Below are 20,842 nucleotides of genomic sequence, written 5' to 3' on the forward strand. Positions count from 1 at the left end.
GGAGATGACTTTCCAGAAGAGGGAGCAGACAATAAATGTGATATTTAAGTAATTATGTAGCTTGTTAGAAGAAACTGTTAGGAGGGAAGGAACAAAAATAGGGCAGGTGAGAGGAATCTGGAATGTGAGGGTAGAGGGAAGGCAGGATGTACTTGGGTGGGGACAGAATCCACTGTAGGGTTGCCAGATTTAGAAGAAAACAAAACAAAAGGGCACCCAGTTAAATGTGAATTTCAGATAAACAATAGTTGTTTTTTTTTTTAGTATCCATGTGTTCCATGCAGTATTTGTGGGATGTAGGTGGCTATTTATTGCTTATCTGAAATGAAAATTTAAATGGTGCCCGGTGTTTTTTTCTGGCACGTCGATGTCATCGAGAGTGAGGTTTGAGCAAAGGAGGTGCAGGGCATGTGGGACAATCTGAAGAAGGCATTCCCGGCCGAGAGGTGGGCATATGGTGAGCACACTGGGGCATCAAGGCAGCCAGTGTGTCTGAGGCCGAGGAGTGGAGAGGAGACCGTCACAGAAGGATGGGGTTAGGCAGGTTCTGCTGGGCCCTGTAGACTTCTGGAAGCATTTTGTTTTCTCTCTTGGGTGAACTAAGGATCCATTGTAGCGCTCTCAGCAAAGAAGTGATGTGAACTGACTCCCGACTTTAAGGGATCACTCTGGCTGCTGGGTTGAAAACAGAGACGAAGGAGCCAGGGCAGAGGGAGGGAGACCCACAGGGGATTTCGCAGTTACCCAGGGGACTGGCATGATGGTGGCTCAGACTGGGGTGGTAGCGGAGAAGTGAACAGAAATGGTTGGATCTTGAATATATTTTGAAGAGACAACGGAATTTTCTGACACATTAAATGTGGGGGGGTAAAAGAAAGGTAAGGGTTAAAGGTGGGTTTTGATCTGAGGGCCTAGAAAGAAGGGAGTGGCCATCTCTGAGATGGGAAAGATGTGACAGGAAGGGGTCAGAGGAAAAGATCAGGAGTCTAGTTTCAGAAGTTCTGTGTTTGCTGCGACTCAGGACGGCTCAGGGGTGATCCGAGTGCGTCATGGGGAGGGGAGTCTGGTGTGAGCAGGAGATGTCAGTTTTGTGCTCTCTGTAATCTCCATGTAAACCAGCATTCCCAAGGAGAAACGACTTGTCACCCTCCTCTTAAGGAAATTGTTGCTCCTTCCTTCTAGTTTTACTTAGAAAATATCTGTCTTTGAACCCGTTGCTGTGTTTAGTTTCCTGTCACCTATCCTTCACTTTTGAAAAAAAGAAGTGAAGTGTGATAGATTTACAACATCTTCACTTTTAACCCTCCTGAAGTCCAGGAAAGTGGGAAGAGTCATTTTTCCTATACAATGATCCTTTTAGTGAGATTCTTCTCAAATTTGTCCTTGAGGATCCCATTCTAGGTAATCTGGTTCTTTTTTTAAATTTGACTTTTGGCTCTTTCTGAATCAAGATGTAAATAGGATTTAAATTCACACAAGTGTCTAGGCCAAGGCTTGCCACATTCTGAGTTCATATGGAATATGTCGCAGTTTCTAATAAGGGGAAGGTGATAGCAACATTTGAAACAGAAAGATTTTGAACCTAATATATCTAAAGTTCCTAGATTTCAGGGACCTAAAAGCTGGGGCTACACTGGAAAGGATAAGGTCTAAAAGAAGATGTTATATTTGAATTTATTCAGAAGAGAGATTCTGAATTATTTTTTTACTCTTTTAAAAGGTTTTAGAGGGTCAAATAATTTTAAGTTACATGAAACTTTGCTAAACTGATCCAAAAGCTTTGGGTTAGGAGAAGTAATTAGGTTTTAATCCTGATTCTGTAACTACTTAGCCATGAAGCCCTTGGGCAAAGCTTTTACCTTTCAACACATCCCAGTTCTCACATCTAAAAAAATGAAGAATCAATGCAGCAGGTTACCCCTTCCTAGAGTAAGAATGTGATACAATTCAGATTACTGTATGAGAACGTAACTTGAAAACATAAACCAAAGGGATTACTTCCTTATTGTCAGCAGTATTATTTAATACAAGAAGAATTCCTTCTACTCTGTCACTGACATAAAACATAAAATTTGGCTTGTTGGCACAATATAAAACAGAGAGACATATTTTTATTTCTTGAGGGAAGAAAATGTTCGTTCAGTAAAGGTGTTTCATTGATGAAATGAACAAGAGTTTAAATATTGAGCGATGCCTAATTTCTATTATTTCCCACTTGAAGTTTCAGGTTTGTAATTATTTTTCTGAGACCAAGAAATTATGAGAAAGACTTAATGGGGAAATAGGCATCTCCCAACATTGACCTTCTTTCCCCGTTGCAAAACATAGTCACATGGAAACATTAAAAACAAATTAGTTGATCAATTTATTTAACACAGGGATTTTAATTTCCCATTTACATCACTGTCTGTATATCCCTGAGCTTTACACAATATCTGTCCTCTATTTGGTTTGTTCATTTACTTATTTTTTCAGTTAAAAGTAGAGGCCATTTGGCATGTAGGTGCTCAATAATTTAAACTGAACTAAATTAGTCTAAGCCAGTTATGGAAATGTAATTCCTCTGGACAGTCATTGGTTTGGGAAGGCATATGGGATACAGTTCTGGCCAATAAGATGTAAAAAGAGGAAGTCTCATAAAAAAAGAGACATTTGAGAGGAAGTATCACAAGACAGCTTCTGCTGTCCTACCTACATTGTTTTATCTGGATGTGATGCCTGGAAGTGTGGCAGCCATGTTGCCACCGTGAAGGCTTATAGGTGACAGAGCAGAAAGATGGGAAGAACCTGGGTCTTTAATGAAACTAGTGGATTAACCTGTCTTGGACTTCTCTTTATGTGTAATAACAAACTTCTCATTGTTTAAGCCAGTTGAGTAAGAGTTTTCTGTAATTTGCATACAAAAGCAGCATAATATTACAGATAGACAAATCCTAATGGTGAGCTTTTCTGGTTATTTTCATTCATACATTCTCTTGGTCATGTTAGTTATGCTTCTTGGCATTTCCAGATCCCCCTAGTTTTCTTGAAAAGAAGTAACTAGGGCTGTTGTCAATGCTGTGGATAAGGACATATACTGCTTAAGGCTTCTGAGGGCAGCAATTGCATCTGTTTTGCGTATCATTGTATACCCAGCCCCTTTATTTTGCTTGTTATTTATATATGTTGAGTGAATAAATGAATTTTCCATAATTCCTTTTTTACCATAGTGTCACATTAGGATGATAGCCTTAGGCAGCAGACTAAGGTTAACAGAATGCCTTTTCAATTCCATTCTTTTTTTTCCCCAATTTTGTTTATAAAGGCAAATAAAGGTCAGAGGCCATGACTTTTCAAGCATCAGTCACATTTTTTTCTCCAGATTTGTTAACTGGCATGAGAGGTCATCTATGCTTGTCTATCTATTGAGACAGAAGAATGAGATCACAGTTCCAAGAACAAGGGGGAATAAAGGGTGGTGAATAGCAGCTATTTAATAGGCTGCCACGTGAAGGCTGAAGTTCTTTAGCAACAGTGAATTTTAAAGCATACTTCCCATGCTATTAAGCCTTAAATGTTTAAATCAACTGAGATGATACAGGAAAGAAACAGAATTTTCACAGTTAAAAATTGAGCATACATTTTAGGCTTGGTTAAACTTTCCTATCTACCGTTTGAAATATCTGGTTCTATCTGTATTAAATGACTGGTTAATTTGCATCCCTGTTTTAAAATTACATTCCAGAAAATCTCTAGGGTAGCTTGTTTTCCAAGGTTGGAAGCTATGTGTTTTGGAAATCTACCCACTCCAGAGGCTACCACCCGTACTTCAGGGTACCAGCCAAGAAGTAAAAAGAGTGGAAACAACTTAGATGTCCCTTGTTTGGGAAATGAACATAGAAACTCTAGTTTATTCATACATTTGAAATACTAAGTAACAGTTAAAATAGGTAAAGTAGATATACATAAATCAATATGGTTAAAACTCAAAAACTGTGTTCAGTGAAAAGTAGCAAGTTTTAAGTAAGATACAATTAAAATAACATGTTAAAAACAAAACAGTACTAAAAAAATGCATGAAAATGATGCATACCAACTTCAGGATTGTGGTTCCCTCTGAGAGAGGCAGATTGATTTTCACTGTATCTCCACTTGGCCTATTTCTTTAAAAGTAAAAACTTGAAGTAAGAATGGAAAATGTTAACACCTGTTAATGCGGGATGATGGGAAATGATTGTTTGATATATTATTGTCTGTACTTTTCTGTATGTTTGAAATAGTTCATACTTTTTAAAAAGGGGGCTAATTTCACAGTTCTGGAATGGCAAAGATCTATAATTAACTTAACTCCTGTATGATAGTCTAAACTTATATCAATATTCAAACTTTTAATTTTAATATAACTTGGAAAATTTTTATATTTCCTAGTGATTTATAGCAGTGTAGATTAAGGTCATCCCAGGAAGGCCATTTAAAGACAAGAAAATAGTACTTATAATAAAATAAGTTTCTCAGACAGTTCTGTGTTTACCAAGAACTACAAGTTATAAAAAATGAGTAAAGAATATTTGAAGCATTTTGTCCTACAAGGATGGGTTGTTTTTGAAAGTATACCAACTTTTTACATAGAGAAAGCAACTTAAATGTTTACTTTTTAAAAAGCATAAGCATGTGAATATTTTGCAACCCAAGGATTTTCTCACAACTTTATTCATTCCTCTTGACTAAAGTTTCCTAGAGAAACTGCATGGGGAAGTGACCTCATGTCTTTAAATTTCTTGAAACCATTAAAAAAAAATCTTGGAAAGTGATTTTATCTTGCCTAAATACATGATATTTTTTTGTTGTTTATTTATTTATTTTTTTGCGGTATGCGGGCCTCTCACTGTTTTGGCCTCCCCCGTTGCGGAACACAGGCTCCGGACGTGCAGGCTCAGTGGCCATGGCTCACGGGCCCAGCCGCTCCACGGCATGTGGGATCTTCCCAGGCCGGGGCACAAACCCGTGTCCCCTGCATTGGCAGGCGGACTCTCAACCACTGTGCCACCAGGGAAGCCCCATGATAATTTTTTTACTTTGCTACTATTATAAAATTAATATTGGCATATGAATTTTATAAAGCTCTTCATATTTTAAAAATATATCTTAATTCTCAACATACCAGGAAAAATACCATTACCATCTGTGTCCATTAATCTTAAAGTTTAAAACTATATATTTTAAGTCATATCATGAATAATTTACAGAAGTATAAAGGGATAGCCTAATTTAAAACTTTGAAAAGAATTTAAACACAGTAAACACAATTTTTCATTTTTTTTGGCTTTGAAGTTATATATATACTTGAAATGAGTAATGTCAGTTGAAGCTAACTAACGGCTCATTACCTGCCATGCATGAACCTGGAATATATCCATCTTGTTAATTGTGACTCCAGATTTCAAATACATTTCTATTAGGTTCTGGCTTATCATTACTCTGGTTCTTCTTGCATGTGCATTACCAAAATGCAATACTTTAAAACACTTTGACATAATTTTTTGAAGAAGGATGGCAATGATTGGAAAACATTTTAATTTTTTGATTTAAAAGTACAAATTAGAATAAGTCCAGTAATTTTTTCATTTCTACATCATTTATTTACTTTCAGTCACATTTGTGTACATACCTGTCTTCAGCATATTTCACGTAGGAACTATATCAAGTAAATTTTGGTGGCTAAACGTCATAAAAGGTGAAAGAATACTGCCAAACTATCTACTTAGCAAAATTAGATGGTCCAGGTCCTTGTCGTAAAATATTGCATGATGAAGCGCTTTCTGTTGAGTAAGTGGATGAGAATACCATATTTGCTTGTTGTCCTTAGAAATGTATGGTTCACTCATCCATTCTTGAGTTTGAGAAAACTCATTTAGAATATGTACCTGAAGACTCATGGTCTGAGGTTTTGCCTACATGATCAGTGTCATCAACATCATTAGGATTTAGCCTGTCCTCTGCATTCACCTTCTGATCCTCTTAATAATTGTGAAAATTCCTCTGTTAATGTTCTCCTACTTGCCATTATGGTCAAAATGAAAAATTCTAAACTCTCAACTGTACTACTCATTGAAAGCCTTTAAAAAAAAAAAAAGAAAGACTCAAAAGCTGGTGTCTTTCCAGAATTTTATACCTTCTCAAAAGATGATGTTAATACTGGGGGCAATGTGATATGAAAACTAAGGATGAAGTAATAGTGATCATTTATTGTAAAATAATTACATGGGTATAATTAATTAGTAATGATTAAATAATCCCTGAGCTAATGAAATAGTAAAATATCTCAAAAGATGTAGGAAAAATTGAATAAAATTAAGTCACTGAGATTCCATTATGTATCTTAGAGTTATAAAAAGGTCCAATGGACACGCATAGGGATTGAAAGATATAATGAATTTTATTATATTTTTAAAAGGTAGATTTTCTCTTTATCCCTGGGAGAATATTAAGAAAAAGTAGAAGTCATGAAATATCAATGCTTATAAATAGTTAGTTGCTCAAAACAAAACTAAAACTAAAATTTTGTCCAGTGGACCCAGATGGTATCTCTAGGGTTAACAATCATAAAACATTTTCAGTTAAAGTAACAGGCAAAAAAGTACTTCTTAAAGAACTAAAAACTTTATAAAGCGGCAGAGATCACAGGGGCAGAGTTCCCAGCCCATGCTTTCTTTCCCCATAGGGCTGGGCAAGTGTGGCTATTCTTGTTCTTCTAGATCCTAACACTCAAGCCAAAGATAACTGGCCCAAGTGTGGACAGCTGACCCAAGTTGAGAATATGAATTCCTCTTTTTCCAGATTTTGAATCATAAGAAACAAACACGAGACACTGGAACCAAAGGGCTACGTCTAAGCTAACAGCGCCATGGAGCCCAAAGTCTCGAGCAAAATCAAACTGCAAAGAGGCAGGAAAGAAGACATCTTTCGGAGAAGCCAAGCTACAAACAGAGTGAAGCAGGTATGCAGAATCTAGACAACATGCCCCAGTGCGGGCAAGAGGGTAACCAATCCTGGCTGAACTTCCGCCAATTTGAATTATTCACGTTCTTTATAAACGACACCCCTTAAGTCAGAATTGGTTTTCTGTTTCTTGGAAACAAGAAATCCCTAAAACAGAAATCAGTGCCAGGAATAGGATTGTAATAGGCTCTATGTAGAACTAGCTGTCGAGTCAAGGCAGAGGGATGGGGTAAAGGCAGGGGTGAGAGAGAGAATTCCCAATTCCATTGAAAACGGGTGGCACAGAAGTAAGAGGTGGCAAAATACCTAAACAACTGCCCAAAGTCTCTTGGGCCCAAGCCACATGTCACTAAAGCCAAAGCTTCAGATTTAAGTAATCAAATGTTGAAATGTAGGAATGTGTTAATTGCCTTTGGACATAATTAAAAGTCAGTGGCAATGAGTTTTCTGTACCAGGTTGTCTGGCTAAAAGTAGATAGGAAAAAGCAGGAAATTACATATCGATGTTTCATAAAGGGAATTCTCTTCTGCTGAGATTGTTGAAGGTAAGATCCAGATATTATTCATGAATTTGGAAAAGCTCAGGGCTCAGGAGCCTAGCAGTTGAAAGGATGATAGCTAGACTAGTTCAGCCCTTTTCCACAGGATAAGCATGCCTATTACCCCCAGCCCCCAATTTCCAAACCCTAGTAAAACACGTCCCTAGATTGGAATGTAACCTGTGGAGGGGAGGGATTTTTAAGGGCAGACTAGGGAAGAAGTGCTTCCTGTCCTACAATCCTCTTTCAGGTCACTTTTCCTCCTTTATTCTCTTGAGGACAGAGCCATTAAGAATAATGGGGTCTAAGAAGAGCTGAATAACAAAAATCCTGAAGGAGTGGTCATTAGGTGGCCTGGTGATTAAGGGAGCAAGCTTACTCCCTCCCCCCGGCCACCCCAGAAATTCTTGGCATCACCTTTTAGTCAGTGATGCACTCAGGAAAGACAATGACTGGAAGCCCACTGAAATACTGGGTAGTTATCACCAGAAGAACCTGTCTTAAACAAGCAACTATACCAACTCACGCCAACGGCCTCTTCTGGAGGCTCCGACTCAAGCAGAAAAGGATGCTGGCACCAGACATTACTTACTGTAGAGAGGAGGACTCTCTAATGTCCTTCAGAAGAGTAAGTCTGAAGGGTAACAGAAAAAGGAAATCCTTCTAATGGCCAGATCCTAGGACTGTCAGACATGACTTAGGAACATATTCTACTGCTAAGAGCCAAGAAACAGATATGTGGTATTTATTTAGGGGCAGACTAGTGACCAGTATATGATCCTGTTTTCTAGGTTTCTTCCCCACCTCTAAGTCATCCTCCTTTTCTCATCGATCATTTTTGTTGAGGTTTCTCCTACTGTATTGCTGATGTGATCGTAGTACAGTGTGCCAGTGAACCCAGAGGAGGTCATTCTGTCAGGATGGTGATTACAAGCACTGGATAGAGACTGAAGGGCAGACATTTGTTGCTGTACCTATAATACTGGATGACATTAGGCAAGATTATCTTGAAGGATAAGTTTGTTCTGCAGAGAAGAAATATAGTGGTAAGACATTAGTGGAAACAACTCGTCCACATGCAGTTCTTGGGAATGATTTTAAAGCCCCATTTTGTTTTTTTTACCAGGTGACCCCATTTTCAAGGCTTCCACAAACATGGTACAAGACTGTGTGTACAGTGCATATTCCTATGAAGAGGTCCTGCCCCATCATCCTGGCCACAACTGACTGAGACCCCTGATGACACTGAGATTCAGTCTCTGAGGACCTGAACTAAGATACAAAGACAGGTAAGCAAGCAGGGGTCAATGGAGTTGCAAGGCTCTATAGAGCTGGGTTCAGAGTGTGCACCATGTAAGTTCAAAGGCATGAACAAGCCAAGGTGATGGAGACAGGGCTAACATGTCACCCATGTAAGGAAGCAGAAATGAAGAGGCCTTCAGAGAAACCAGTTCACAGAGAGAGAATAAAGCAGATGCATAGATGCTTATGTGTAATAGAAAAAGAATGAGGAAGACAGAGGGAAAGAGACACAGAGGGAAAGGGAGAGCAGAAAACAAGGAGGGTAGGGGACAGAGACAGAACTAGGCAGAGCCAGAGGCAGCTAGAGACACAGAGAAAGAGACGAACCGAACCACTGGTAACTTTCTGGATGCCACACTGTCACGCTATACTTCCTGCAATTAAATTCCAGGTTTCTGATGCTTTTTAACAATTCGGCTTTACAAGCTATTTTAGGTAGATTTCTGATTCTTGGAACCAAACAATTATTGAGCTAAACATCTGCTCCTTGATTATACCTGCTTTAAAAAAAACATTTCTTTTTACTGCAGTATAGTGGATTTACAATATTGTGTTCCAGGTGTACAGAATAGTGATTATTTTTGCAGATTATGTTCCAATATAGATTATTACAAGATAATGGGTATAATTCCCTGTGCTATACAGTAAATCCTTGTTGCTTATCTATTTTACACATAGTTCCTGTTAATGCCATACCCCTAATCTGTCCCTCCTCACTTCCCCCTCACCTTTGATGATGGCAGGTTTGTTTTCTAGGTCTGTGAGTCTGTTTCTGTTTTGCATATTACATTCATTTGTATTTTTTTAGATTCCACATGTAAGCAATGTCATAAGTATTTGTCTTTCTCTGTCTGACTTCACTAAGCATGATATTCTCTAGGTCCACCCATGTTGCTGCAAATGGCAGTTATTTCATTTTTATGGCCAGGTAATATTCCACTGTGTATATATACCACATCTTCTTAAGCCAATCATCTGTTGATGGGCACTTAGGTTGGTTCCATTTCTTGGCTATTGTAAATAGTGCTGCTATAAATATTAGGGTGCATGAATCTTTTTAAATTAGTGTTTTTGTTTCCTCTGGATATATACCCAGGAGAGGAATTACTGGATCATATGGCAGTTCTATTTTTAACTTTTTAAGGAACCTCCCCAGTGCTGCACCAATTTACATCCCAACCAACAGTGTATGAGGGTTCCCTTTTCTCCACACCCTCTTCATCATTTATTGTTTGTAGATTTTTTGATGATGGCCATTCTGACCGGTGTGAGGTGATACATTGTAGTTTTGATTTGCATTTCTCTGGTAGTTAGTTGAGAAATGATGTTGAGTATCTTTTCATGTGCCTGTTACCCATCTCTGTCTTCGGAAAAATGTCTATTCAAGTCTTCTGCCCATGTTTTAATTGGACTGGGTTTTTTTGATAGAATTCTATGAGCTGTTTAAATAGTTCGAATATTAACCCCTCATCAGTTGCATCGTTTGCAAGTATCTTCTCCCATTCTGTATGTTGTCTTTTTGTTGATGATGGCTTTCTTTGCTATGCAAACCTTACAAGTTTAATTAGGTCCCATGTGTTTATTTTCGCTTTTATTTCTTCTGTATTGGGAGACTGACCCAAGAAAATATTGCTACAATTTATGTCAAAGACTGTTTCACCTATGTTCTCTTCTCAGAGTTTTATGGTTTCATGTCTTATATTTAGGCCTTTTAACCATTTTGAGTTTACTTTTGTATACTGTGTGAGGGAATGTTCTAATTTCATTCTTTTCCATGTAGCTGTCCAGTTTTCCCAGCACCATGTGTTGAAGAGACTGTCTTTTCTCTGTTGTATATTCTTGCCTCCTATGTCATAGATTAATTGATCATAAGTGTGTGGGTAGTAGCTGCATCTTTTAAATGTTTAGTTTGCAACTATGGAAATATAGGTACTGCCTAATATAAAACTGGGGCACTCCAAAAAGGTGAGGCTCTCAAGGGAGAGGGACTATGTAAGTTGTAACATTTTAATTACTTTCCAAAGACACACTTGGTTTTAGTCAATAGTAATAGCTAACGTTTACTAAGCACTTCTCTTAGGCCAGATAGTTTCAAAAGCTGTACATGCATGATTTCAACAACTGTTCATAACAAATGTAGGATATATTATCCTACATTTTACAGATAAGGAAATTAAGGCACAAAGAAATTAAGTAACTTGTTAAGGTCACACAGTCAATAAGGGGATAAAAGGTATGATCTACTATTTAGATTAAATTGACACTTAGAAAAGAATATATGCATTCATTTAAAACTCACTTCAAATTTTTATTGAATGCCTATTATGTACAAAGTACTGGTTTAAACTAAAACTAGTTAATATCAATGTTACAAATATAAAGTCTTCTTAAATATCACTATTCAAAATAAACCTTTCTGTGGTAAACACACACATACACATGAAGATGTACTTTCAAATTAAGTTTTTCAATTTCCAAAGTACCTCCTTTAAAACAGAAGGGAATAAATTCCAACAATGCTATTTTCAATGCATTAACTATTTTAAAGTACACTGGAATATTTGAAGATTGCTTGCTGCCAAGTGGACTCACCTTGATTTCAGAGGGACATCTACATTAATAAATACACTGCAATTAATTAAGTGGATATGTAAGTAAGTTATACACACATATCTAAAAATGTAAGTAAGTTATACACACATGTCTAAAAAAGTAAAATGACAATGAGGAGTTTTTCATGGAAGGTGATGTGTCACCATGGAGTCTGCTTCTCTTGATTTTCTGAGCAGAGCTTGCTTGAGGGCACTAATTTTCTCATCAAGTTCAGCGAGTGAATAGTTCTGCTGTAAACAATAACACAAACTGCTGAAGTATCTTAATGCAGATAAAGTTCTATAAATATATAAAATACCCAAAAGCATGGTAAATACCCTTTTCTCATGAGAAGTTAAAAACTGAACTATACATTAATGTTGACTATACTATAAATTTAAAGGCATAAAATAAGGCTTAAATATTTCTTACTTTTGCTTTTCTAATGACTAAGCTCTCCTGTTGCTACAATTTATGTCAAAGACTGTTTCACCTATGTTCTCTTAGAGTTTTATGGTTTCATGTCTTATATTTAGGCCTTTTAACCATTTTGAGTTTACTTTTGTATACTGTGTGAGGGAATGTTCTAATTTCATTCTTTTCCAAGTAGCTGTCCAGTTTTCCCAGCACCACCTGTTGAAGAGACTGTCTTTTCTCCGTTGTATATTCTTGCCTCCTATGTTATATTAATTGATCATAAGTGTGTGGGTAGTAGCTGCATCTTTTAAATGTTTAGTTTGCAACTATGGAAATATATGTTCATATATTATATGAACTTTTATACTTTCTGAAAGGATTGTAAAAACATTTTTTCAACTGACTATTCTCATAATCAATAGTAAAAAAAAATAATAACTTACATAGTCCCTCTCCCTACGTGTGCTTAAAATAACTGGAAATTCTCTTTTGATTAACTGCAATCAACTACCTCTCCTGGAAAAAATGGATACTCTCAAATATACTCAAAATTTTACAATCAAAAAAATAAGTAGAGGGGGATCAAGATGGCAGAGTAGGAGGATGTGGAGCTCACCTCCTCACGCATCAAGAATATATCTACATGTGGAACAATTCTCATGGAAAACTAACTGGAACCTGGCAGAAGAACTGTACAACCAAAGCTGCAAGGAAGATCTCTAGGAAACCAGGTAGGACAGAAAAAAAAATCCACATCAGGTCAGGACCTGTGCCCCTGGGAGGAATATGTAAGGAAGAGAAGGTTGGCATGGGTGGACCCTGGCATTGGGGAGAAAGCAGGTTAGGCCACAATCCTGAATTCCAGTCCTGGGTTCCTGCACAGGGGTGAGAAGTGCCCTTGCCTGCTGGGAAATCCACTGGGACAGAGAAAAGGGCTGGAGAAACCTAGACTCTACCCAGGAGGAGTACGTATGCAGGCTTCACAATAATCAGGGTGGAGAGAGCCTTGCACTGGTGGCTCATTACACTTCCCAATCTGAAGGGGTGAACACCCCCGGCCCTGTTCACTCCACACCACAGCCTGCGAGATCTGGGCCAACTGAACCCTGGGAAAAGACTTGGTCTAGCGATGCAGAGACAGAACAGGGTGCCTAGAGTATGATCTGGGTGGAGCAGGGGCAGCCATTGTCAGAGCACTCAGGAACACAGCGGTTCGTCTCCCAGTGAGTGCGCTGGAATGTCCAGTCCACACTGCAGCTTAGTGCTAGATTCTAAGAGAAGATTGCCACAGAGGCAGCCCAGATCTCAGGCAGCAGTGCAGCCACCTCAATTCCTGCAGTCACAACACTCCTCCATGCCATACCTTTGCACTAGATCTGGGACAAATACAGTAGAGGAAAACATGCAGCCTTGGGCTGCTTCTAAGCAGAACCACAAACACCTACACAGGCAGTGCATAGGTTCTCTCTGACTGCACAGGCCTCACTTGCTTCAGCAATCACCTCCTTGGGGCAGGGCACACAGGAGCCTGATAACCCAACCCTCTGGACTTCTACAACAACTGTGAAATAGACCCCACCCTTGACAGGGCAGTGACAGCAACAGCAGAGAGAAAGCCCTGCCTCACACCCTGCACAGGTTTTAGATACTCCAACACCAACCATATCCCCTATTAAGGGGATAATGGCCAGCACACCCAGAGGAAAGACGTGGCTGTCATCCATACTAAAACCATCCCTTGCACCAAAGACACTGGATACAGTTTACACAGGAATGTCCTCATATAGAAACAATCCTTCAAGAAGACCACAGTAGATAACTTTCTGCCTCTATGAATTTAGGAGAAACAGTTAAGTAAAATATATAAAACAAATACTAACAGACATAAAAGGAGAAGTTAACTATAATGCTAGGAGACTTTAACAGCCCACTGACATCAATGGACAGCTCATCCAGACCAGAAATGAGTAAGGCAACAGAGGTACTAAATGACACTATTTACCAATTGGACTTAATTGATTTCTACAGGATGCTACATCCAAAAAACCCAGAATATACATTCTTTTCAATCATGCATGGAATGTTCTCTAGGATAGACCATATACTAGGTCACAAAACAAGCCCCAACAAACTTAAGAGGACAGAAATTATTTCAAGTATCTTTTCTACTGAAAATGGTATGAATCTGGAAATCAACCACAAAGACAAAAACAGGAAAATGAGAGTAAAGAACATACATGCACTAAAAAACCAATGGGTGAATGATGAAATCAAAGAAGAAATCAGAAAATGCCAAGACAAACGGAAATAAGAAACACAACTTTACAAGATTTATGGGATGCGACAAAAGCAGTTCTAAGAGGGAAGTTCATAGGGACATAGGCCTTCCTCAAGAAAGAAGAAAAATCCTAAACAACCTAACATACCAGCTAAAATAATTAGGAAAAGAACAAACAAAACCCAAAGTCAACAGAAGGCAGGAGATAATCAAGATGAGAGGAAATAAATAAAAGAGGTCAAACAAAAATACAAAAGATCAACAAAACCAAGAGGTGGTTTTTTTTAAAAGACAAGCAAAATCAACAAACCTTAAGCCAGGCTCCCAAGAAAAAAAGAGAGGACCCAAACAAAATAAGACTTGAAGAGATATAACAACTGATACCACAGAAATACAAAAAATAATAAAAGAATACTATGAACAGTTATATGCCAACAAATTGGACAAACTAGAAGAAACGGACAAGGTTCTAGAAACACAGCCTGCCAAAACTGAGTCAAGAGGAAACGGATAATTTGAACAGACCAATCACTAAAAGTGAAATAGAATCTCTAATTAAAAAAAAAAAAAAAAAAAAAACTCCCTGCAAACAGAAGTCCAGGACCAAACGGATTCACTGGGGAATTCTACCAAACACAGAAAGAAGAACTCATACCTATCCTTCTCAAAGAGGAGGGAACTCTCCCAAATTCATTCTATGAGGCCACCATCAATCACCCTGATACAAAAACCAGAAAAAGACACTATAAAATAAGAAAATTACTGGCCAATATTTCTAACAAATATAGACGCAAAATCCTCAACAAAATATTAGCAAACTGAATCCAACAATACCTTCAAAGGATCACACACCATGATCAAGTGGGATTCATACCACAGTCACAAGGATGGTTCAACATATGCAAGTCAATGTGATACACCACATTAACAAAAGGAAAGACAAAAACCACATGATCATCTCAATAGATGCAGAAAAAGCATTTGAAAAAATTCATCTATTCATGATAAAAACTCACAAAATGAAAATATCTCACCATAATAAAGGCCATTTATGACAAACCCACAGCCAACAGAATATTCAAGGGTGAAAAGCTCAAAGCCTTCCAGCTAAATTCAGGAACAAGTCAAGGATGCCTACTCATACCACTTCCATTCAACATAGTATTAGAAGTCCTACCACAGCAATCAGACAAGGAAAAGAAATAAAAGGTATCCAAATTGGAAGCGAAGAATTAGAACTGTCACTATTTGCAGATGACACGGTACTCTACATAGAGAACCCTGAAGCCTCCACACAAAAACTATTAGAACTGATAATGAATTCAGTAAGGTAGCAGAATATGAGGTTAATATAAGAAATCTATTGCATGTCTTTACACTAATAATGAAATATCAGAAAGAGAAAAATTTTAAAAAGGCCGATATAAAACCATGTCAAAAACAAAAAAACAAAATAAACAAAAACCTAGGAATAACTTAACCAAGGCAGTGAAAGACCTATATGCTGATAAAAAGAGCCATACTTCCCAAAGCAATCTACATATTTAATGCAATCTCTATCAAAATACCTATGACACTTTTCACAGACCTAAAACAAATAAACCTAAAAGTTACATGGAAACACAAAAGACCCAGAATTGGCAAAGCTATCCTGAAGAAAAAGAACAAAGCTGGAGGTATAACACTTCCAGACTTCAAACTATACTAAAAAGCTACAATAACCAGAACAGTGCTGTATTGGCAAAAAAACAGACATATAGATCAATGGAACAGAACAGAGAACTCAGAAATAAACCAATGCACCTATGGTCAATTGATCTACAAACCAGGTAGGCAAGAATACACAATGGAAAAAATAGTTTTTTTGGTGGGGCTAATGACAGACTCCAGGAGGGCTAAAGCCAAGGACTACTTCCCAGTACTTCTGCTGCCAGTGACCATGCCCCTGTGGTGAGCCACAACTGCCCCCCACCTATGCAGGAGACCCTCCAACACTAGCAGCCGTGAGGCTGACAGGGGCTTGGTGCTCTGGGCGGGTGTCAGGCCTGTGCCTCTGAGTGGGAGAGCCAAGTTCAGGACATTGGTCCACCAGAGACATCCCGGTCCCACATAATATCAATCAGCGAGAGCTCTCCCAGAGATCTCCAACTCAGCGCGAAGACCCAGCTCCACTCAACGACCAGCAAGCTCCAGTGCTAGACAACACATGCCAAACAACTAGCAAGACAGGAACACAATCCCACCCATTAGCAGAGAGGCTGCCTAAATTCATAAGTTCACAGACACCCCAAAACACATCACTGGATGCAGTTCTGCCCACCAGAAAGACAAGATCCAGCCTCATCCAACAGAACACAGGCACCAGTCCCCACCACTAGGAAGCCTACACAACACACTGAACCAACCATACCCACTGGGGGCAGACACCAAAAACAATGGAAACTACAAACCTGCAGCCTGTGAAAAGGAGACTCCGAACACAGTAAAATTAAGCAAAATGAGAAGACAGAGAAACACACAGCAGATGGAAGAGCAAGGTAAAAACCCACCAGACCAAACAAACGAAGAGGAAATAGTCTACCTGAAAAAGAATTCAGCATAAAGATGATTCAAAATATTGGAAATAGAATGGAGAAAATACAACAAACGTTTAACAAGGAACTAAAAGAACTAAAGAGCAAACAAACAATGATGAACAGCACAATAAATGAAATTAAAAACTCTCTAGAAGGAATCAATAGCAGATTAACTGAGGCAGAACAGATAAGTGACCTGGAAGATAAAATAGTGGAAATAACTAGTGCACAGCAGAATAAAGAAAAAAGAATGAAAAGAATTGCGGACAGTCTCAGAGACCACTGGGACATTAAACTCACCAACATTCAAATTATAGGGTTCCCAGAAGAAGAGAAAAAGAAAGGGACTGAGAAAAAATTTGAAGAGATTATAGTTGAAATTTCCCTAACATGGGAAATGAAATAGCCAGTTAAGTCCAGGAAGCACAGAGAGTCCCATACAGGATAAATCCAAGGAGAAAGACATCAAGACACATATTAATCAAACTATCAGAAATTAAATACAAAGAAAAAATATTAAAAGCAGCAACAAAAAAACAACAAATAACATACAAGGGAATCCCCATAAAGTTAACAACTGATCTTTCAGCAGAAACTCTGCAAGCCAAAAGGGTGTGGCAGGACATATTTAAAGTGATGAAAGGGAAAAACCTACAACCAAGATTACTCTACCCAGCAAGGATCTCATTCAGATTTGAAGGAGAAATCAAAAGCTTTACAGACAAGCAAAAGTTAAGAGAATTCAGCACCACCAAACCACCTCTACAACAAATGCTAAAGGAACGTCTCTAGGCAGGAAACACAACAGAAGGAAAAGACCTACAAAACTAAACCTAAAACAATTAAAAAATGGTCACAGGAACATACATATCGATAATTACCTTAAATGTAAATGAATTAAATACTCCAACCAAAAGACAGACTGGCTGAATGGATACAAAAACAAGACCCGTACATATGCTGTCTACAAGAGACCCACTTCTGACCTAGGGACACATACAGAAAGTGAGGGGATGGAAAAAGACAGTCCACGCAAATGGAAATCAAAAAAAGTTGGAGTAGCAATTCTCGTATCAGACAAAATAGACTTTAAAATAAAGACTATTACAGGAGACAAAGAAGGACACTACATAATGATCAAGGGATCAATCCAAGAAGAAGATATAACAATTGTACATATTTATGCACCCAACATAGGAGCACCTCAATATATAAGACAAATGCTAACAGCCAAAAAGGGGAAATCGATGGTAACAAAATAATAGTAGGGGACTTTAACACCCCACTTTCACCAATGGACAGATCATCCAAAATGAAAATAAGGAAACACAAGCTTTAAATGATACATTAAGCAAGATGGACTTGATATTTATAGGACATTCCACACAAAAACAACAGAATACACATTCTTCTCAAGTGCTCATGGAACATTCTCCAGGATAGATCATATCTTGGGTCACAAATCAAGCCTTGGTAAATTTAAGAAAATTGTGAAATCACATCAAGTATAGTTTCTGACAACAACACTATAAGACTAGATATTAATTACAGGAAAAAAATCTGTAAAAAATACAAACACATGAAGGCTAAACAATACGCTACTAAATAACCAAGAGATCACTGAAGAAACCAAAGATGAAATCAAAATATACTCAGAAACAAATGACAATGAAAACACGACAACCCAAAACCTATGGGATGCAGCAAAAGCAGTTCTAAGAGGGAAGTTTATAGCAATACAATCCTACCTCAAGAAACAGGAAACAACTCAAATAAACAACCTAACCTTACACCTAAAGCAATTAGAGAAAGAAGAATTTAAAAACACCCAAATTAGCAGAAGAAAAGAAATCACAGAGATCAGATCACAAATAAATGTAAAAGAAATGAAGGAAACGATAGCAAAGATCAATAAAACTAAAAGCTGGTTCTTTGAGAGGATAAACAAAATTGATAAACCGTTAGCCAGACTCATCAAGAAAAAAAGGGAGAAGATTCAAATCAATAGAAAAAGAAATGAAAAAGAAGTAACAACTGACACTGCAGAAATATAAAGGACCATGAGCGATTACTACAAGCAACTATATGCCAATAAAATGGACAACCTGGAAGAAATGGACAAATTCTTAGGAAAGCACAACCTTCTGAGACTGAACCAGGAAGAAATAGAAAATATAAACAGACCAACCACAAGCACTGAAACTGAGACTGTGATTAAGAATCTTTCAACAAACAAAAGCCCAGGACCAGATGGCTTCACAGGCAAATTCTATCAAACATTTAGAGAAGAGCTAACACCTATCCTTCTCAAACTCTTACAAAATATAGCAAAGGGAGGAACACTCCCAAACTCATTCTATGAGGCCACCATCACCCTGATACGCAAACCAGACAAAGATGTCACAAAAAAAGAAAACTACAGGCCAATATCAGTGATGAACATAGATGCGAAAATCCTCAACAAAATACTAGCAAACAGAATCCAACAGCACATTAAAAGGATCATACACCATGATCAAGTGGGGTTTATTCCAGGAATGCAAGGATTCTTCAGTATATGCAAATCAATGTGATAAACCATATTAACAGATTGAAGGATAAAAACCATATGATCATCTCAATAGACACAGAAAAAGCTTTTTATGATTAAAAAACCCTGCAGAAAGTAGGCATAGAGGGAACTTAACTCAACATAATAAAGGCCATATGTCACAAACCCACAGCCAACATTGTTCTCAATTGTGAAAAACTGAAACCATTTCCACTAAGATCAGGAACTAGACAAGGTTGCCCACTCTTATCACTCTTATTCAACATAATTTTGGAAGTTTTAAACACAGCAGTCAGAGAAGAAAAAGAAATAAAAGGAATCCAAATCGGAAAAGAAGAAGTAAAGCTGTCACTGTTTGCAGATGACATGATACTATAGAGAATCCTAAAGATGCTACCAGAAAACTGCTAGAGCTAATCAATGAATTTGGTAAAGTAGCAGGATACAAAATTAACACATAGAAATCTCTTGCATTCCTATACACTAATGATGAAAAATCTGAAAGTGAAATTAAGAAAACACTCCCATTTACCATTGCAACAGAAAGAATAAAACACTTAGGAATAAACCTACCTAAGGAGACCAAAGACCTGTATGCAGAAAACTGTAAGACACTGATGAAAGAAATTAAAGATGATACAAGGAGATGGAGAGATATACCATGTTCTTGGATTGGAAGAATCAGCATTGTGAAAATGACTATACTACCCAAAGCAATCTACAGATTCAATGCAATCCCTATCAAACTACCACTGGCATTTTTCACAGAACTAGAACAAAGAATTTCACAATTTGTATGGAAACACAAAAGACCTGAAATGGCCGAAGCAATCTTGAGAAAGAAAAACGGAGCCAGAGGAATCAGGCTCCCTGACTTCAGACTATACTACAAAGCTACAGTAATCAAGACAGTATGGTACTGGCACAAGAACAGAAAGATAGATCAATGGAACAGGATAGAAAGTCCAGAGATAAACCCACACACATATGGTCACCTTATTTTTGAAAAAGGAGGCAAGAATATACAATGGCAAAAAGACAGCTTCTTCAATAAGTGGTGCTGGAAAACTGAACAGCTACTTTTAAAAGAATGAAATTAGAACATTCCCTAACACCATACACAAAAATAAACTCAAAATGGATCAAAGAACTAAATGTAAGGCCAGACACTATAAAACTCTTAGAGGAAAACATAGGCAGAACACTCTATGGCATAAATCACAGCAAGATCCTTTTTGACCCACCTCCTGGAGAAATGGAAATAAAAACAAAAATAAACAAATGGGACCTAATGAAACTTCAAAGCTTTTGCACAGCAAAGGAAACTATCAACAAGAGGAAAAGACAACTCTCAGAATGGGAGAAAATATTTGCAAATGAAGCAACTGACAAAGGATTAATTTCCAAAATTTATAAGCAGCTCACGCAGCTCAATATCAAAAGAACAAATAACCCAATCCAAAAATGGGCAGAAGACCTAAACAGACATTTCTCCAAAGAAGACATACAGATAGCCAACAAACACATGAAGGAATGCTCAACATCACTAATCATTAGACAAATGCAAATCAAAACTACAATGAGGTATCACTTCACACCAGTGAAAATG

General features: G+C 37.8%; 1 protein-coding gene and 1 long non-coding RNA gene across 3 annotated transcripts in view; one reads left to right on the top strand and one right to left on the bottom strand.

The window, feature by feature from the left end:
• The window catches only part of LOC308614407, a 103,572-nt gene that overhangs the window by 65,569 nt on the left and 17,161 nt on the right, over window positions 1-20,842 (top strand). The window contains exons 3-4 of the long non-coding RNA XR_014015384.1: window positions 6,817-6,976; window positions 8,644-8,806. This is a non-coding gene — a long non-coding RNA (uncharacterized lncRNA). The remainder of the gene's footprint in view (window positions 1-6,816; window positions 6,977-8,643; window positions 8,807-20,842) is intronic.
• Window positions 11,103-20,842, bottom strand: part of MBIP (MAP3K12 binding inhibitory protein 1) — a 41,865-nt gene continuing 32,125 nt past the window's right edge. The window contains exon 9 of one of the 2 annotated variants that reach the window (XM_081228825.1): window positions 11,103-11,659. In XM_081228825.1, coding sequence (XP_081084951.1) covers window positions 11,555-11,659 — 105 coding nt within the window. In that variant the 3' untranslated portion in view covers window positions 11,103-11,554. Of the gene's footprint in view, window positions 11,663-20,842 lie in introns of both variants that reach the window. The other variant, XM_081228824.1, reaches the window with a different exon arrangement.

The sequence above is a fragment of the Mesoplodon bidens genome (assembly GCF_964165515.1).
Source record: "Mesoplodon bidens genome assembly, chromosome: 3".
Lineage (NCBI taxonomy): Eukaryota > Metazoa > Chordata > Mammalia > Artiodactyla > Ziphiidae > Mesoplodon > Mesoplodon bidens.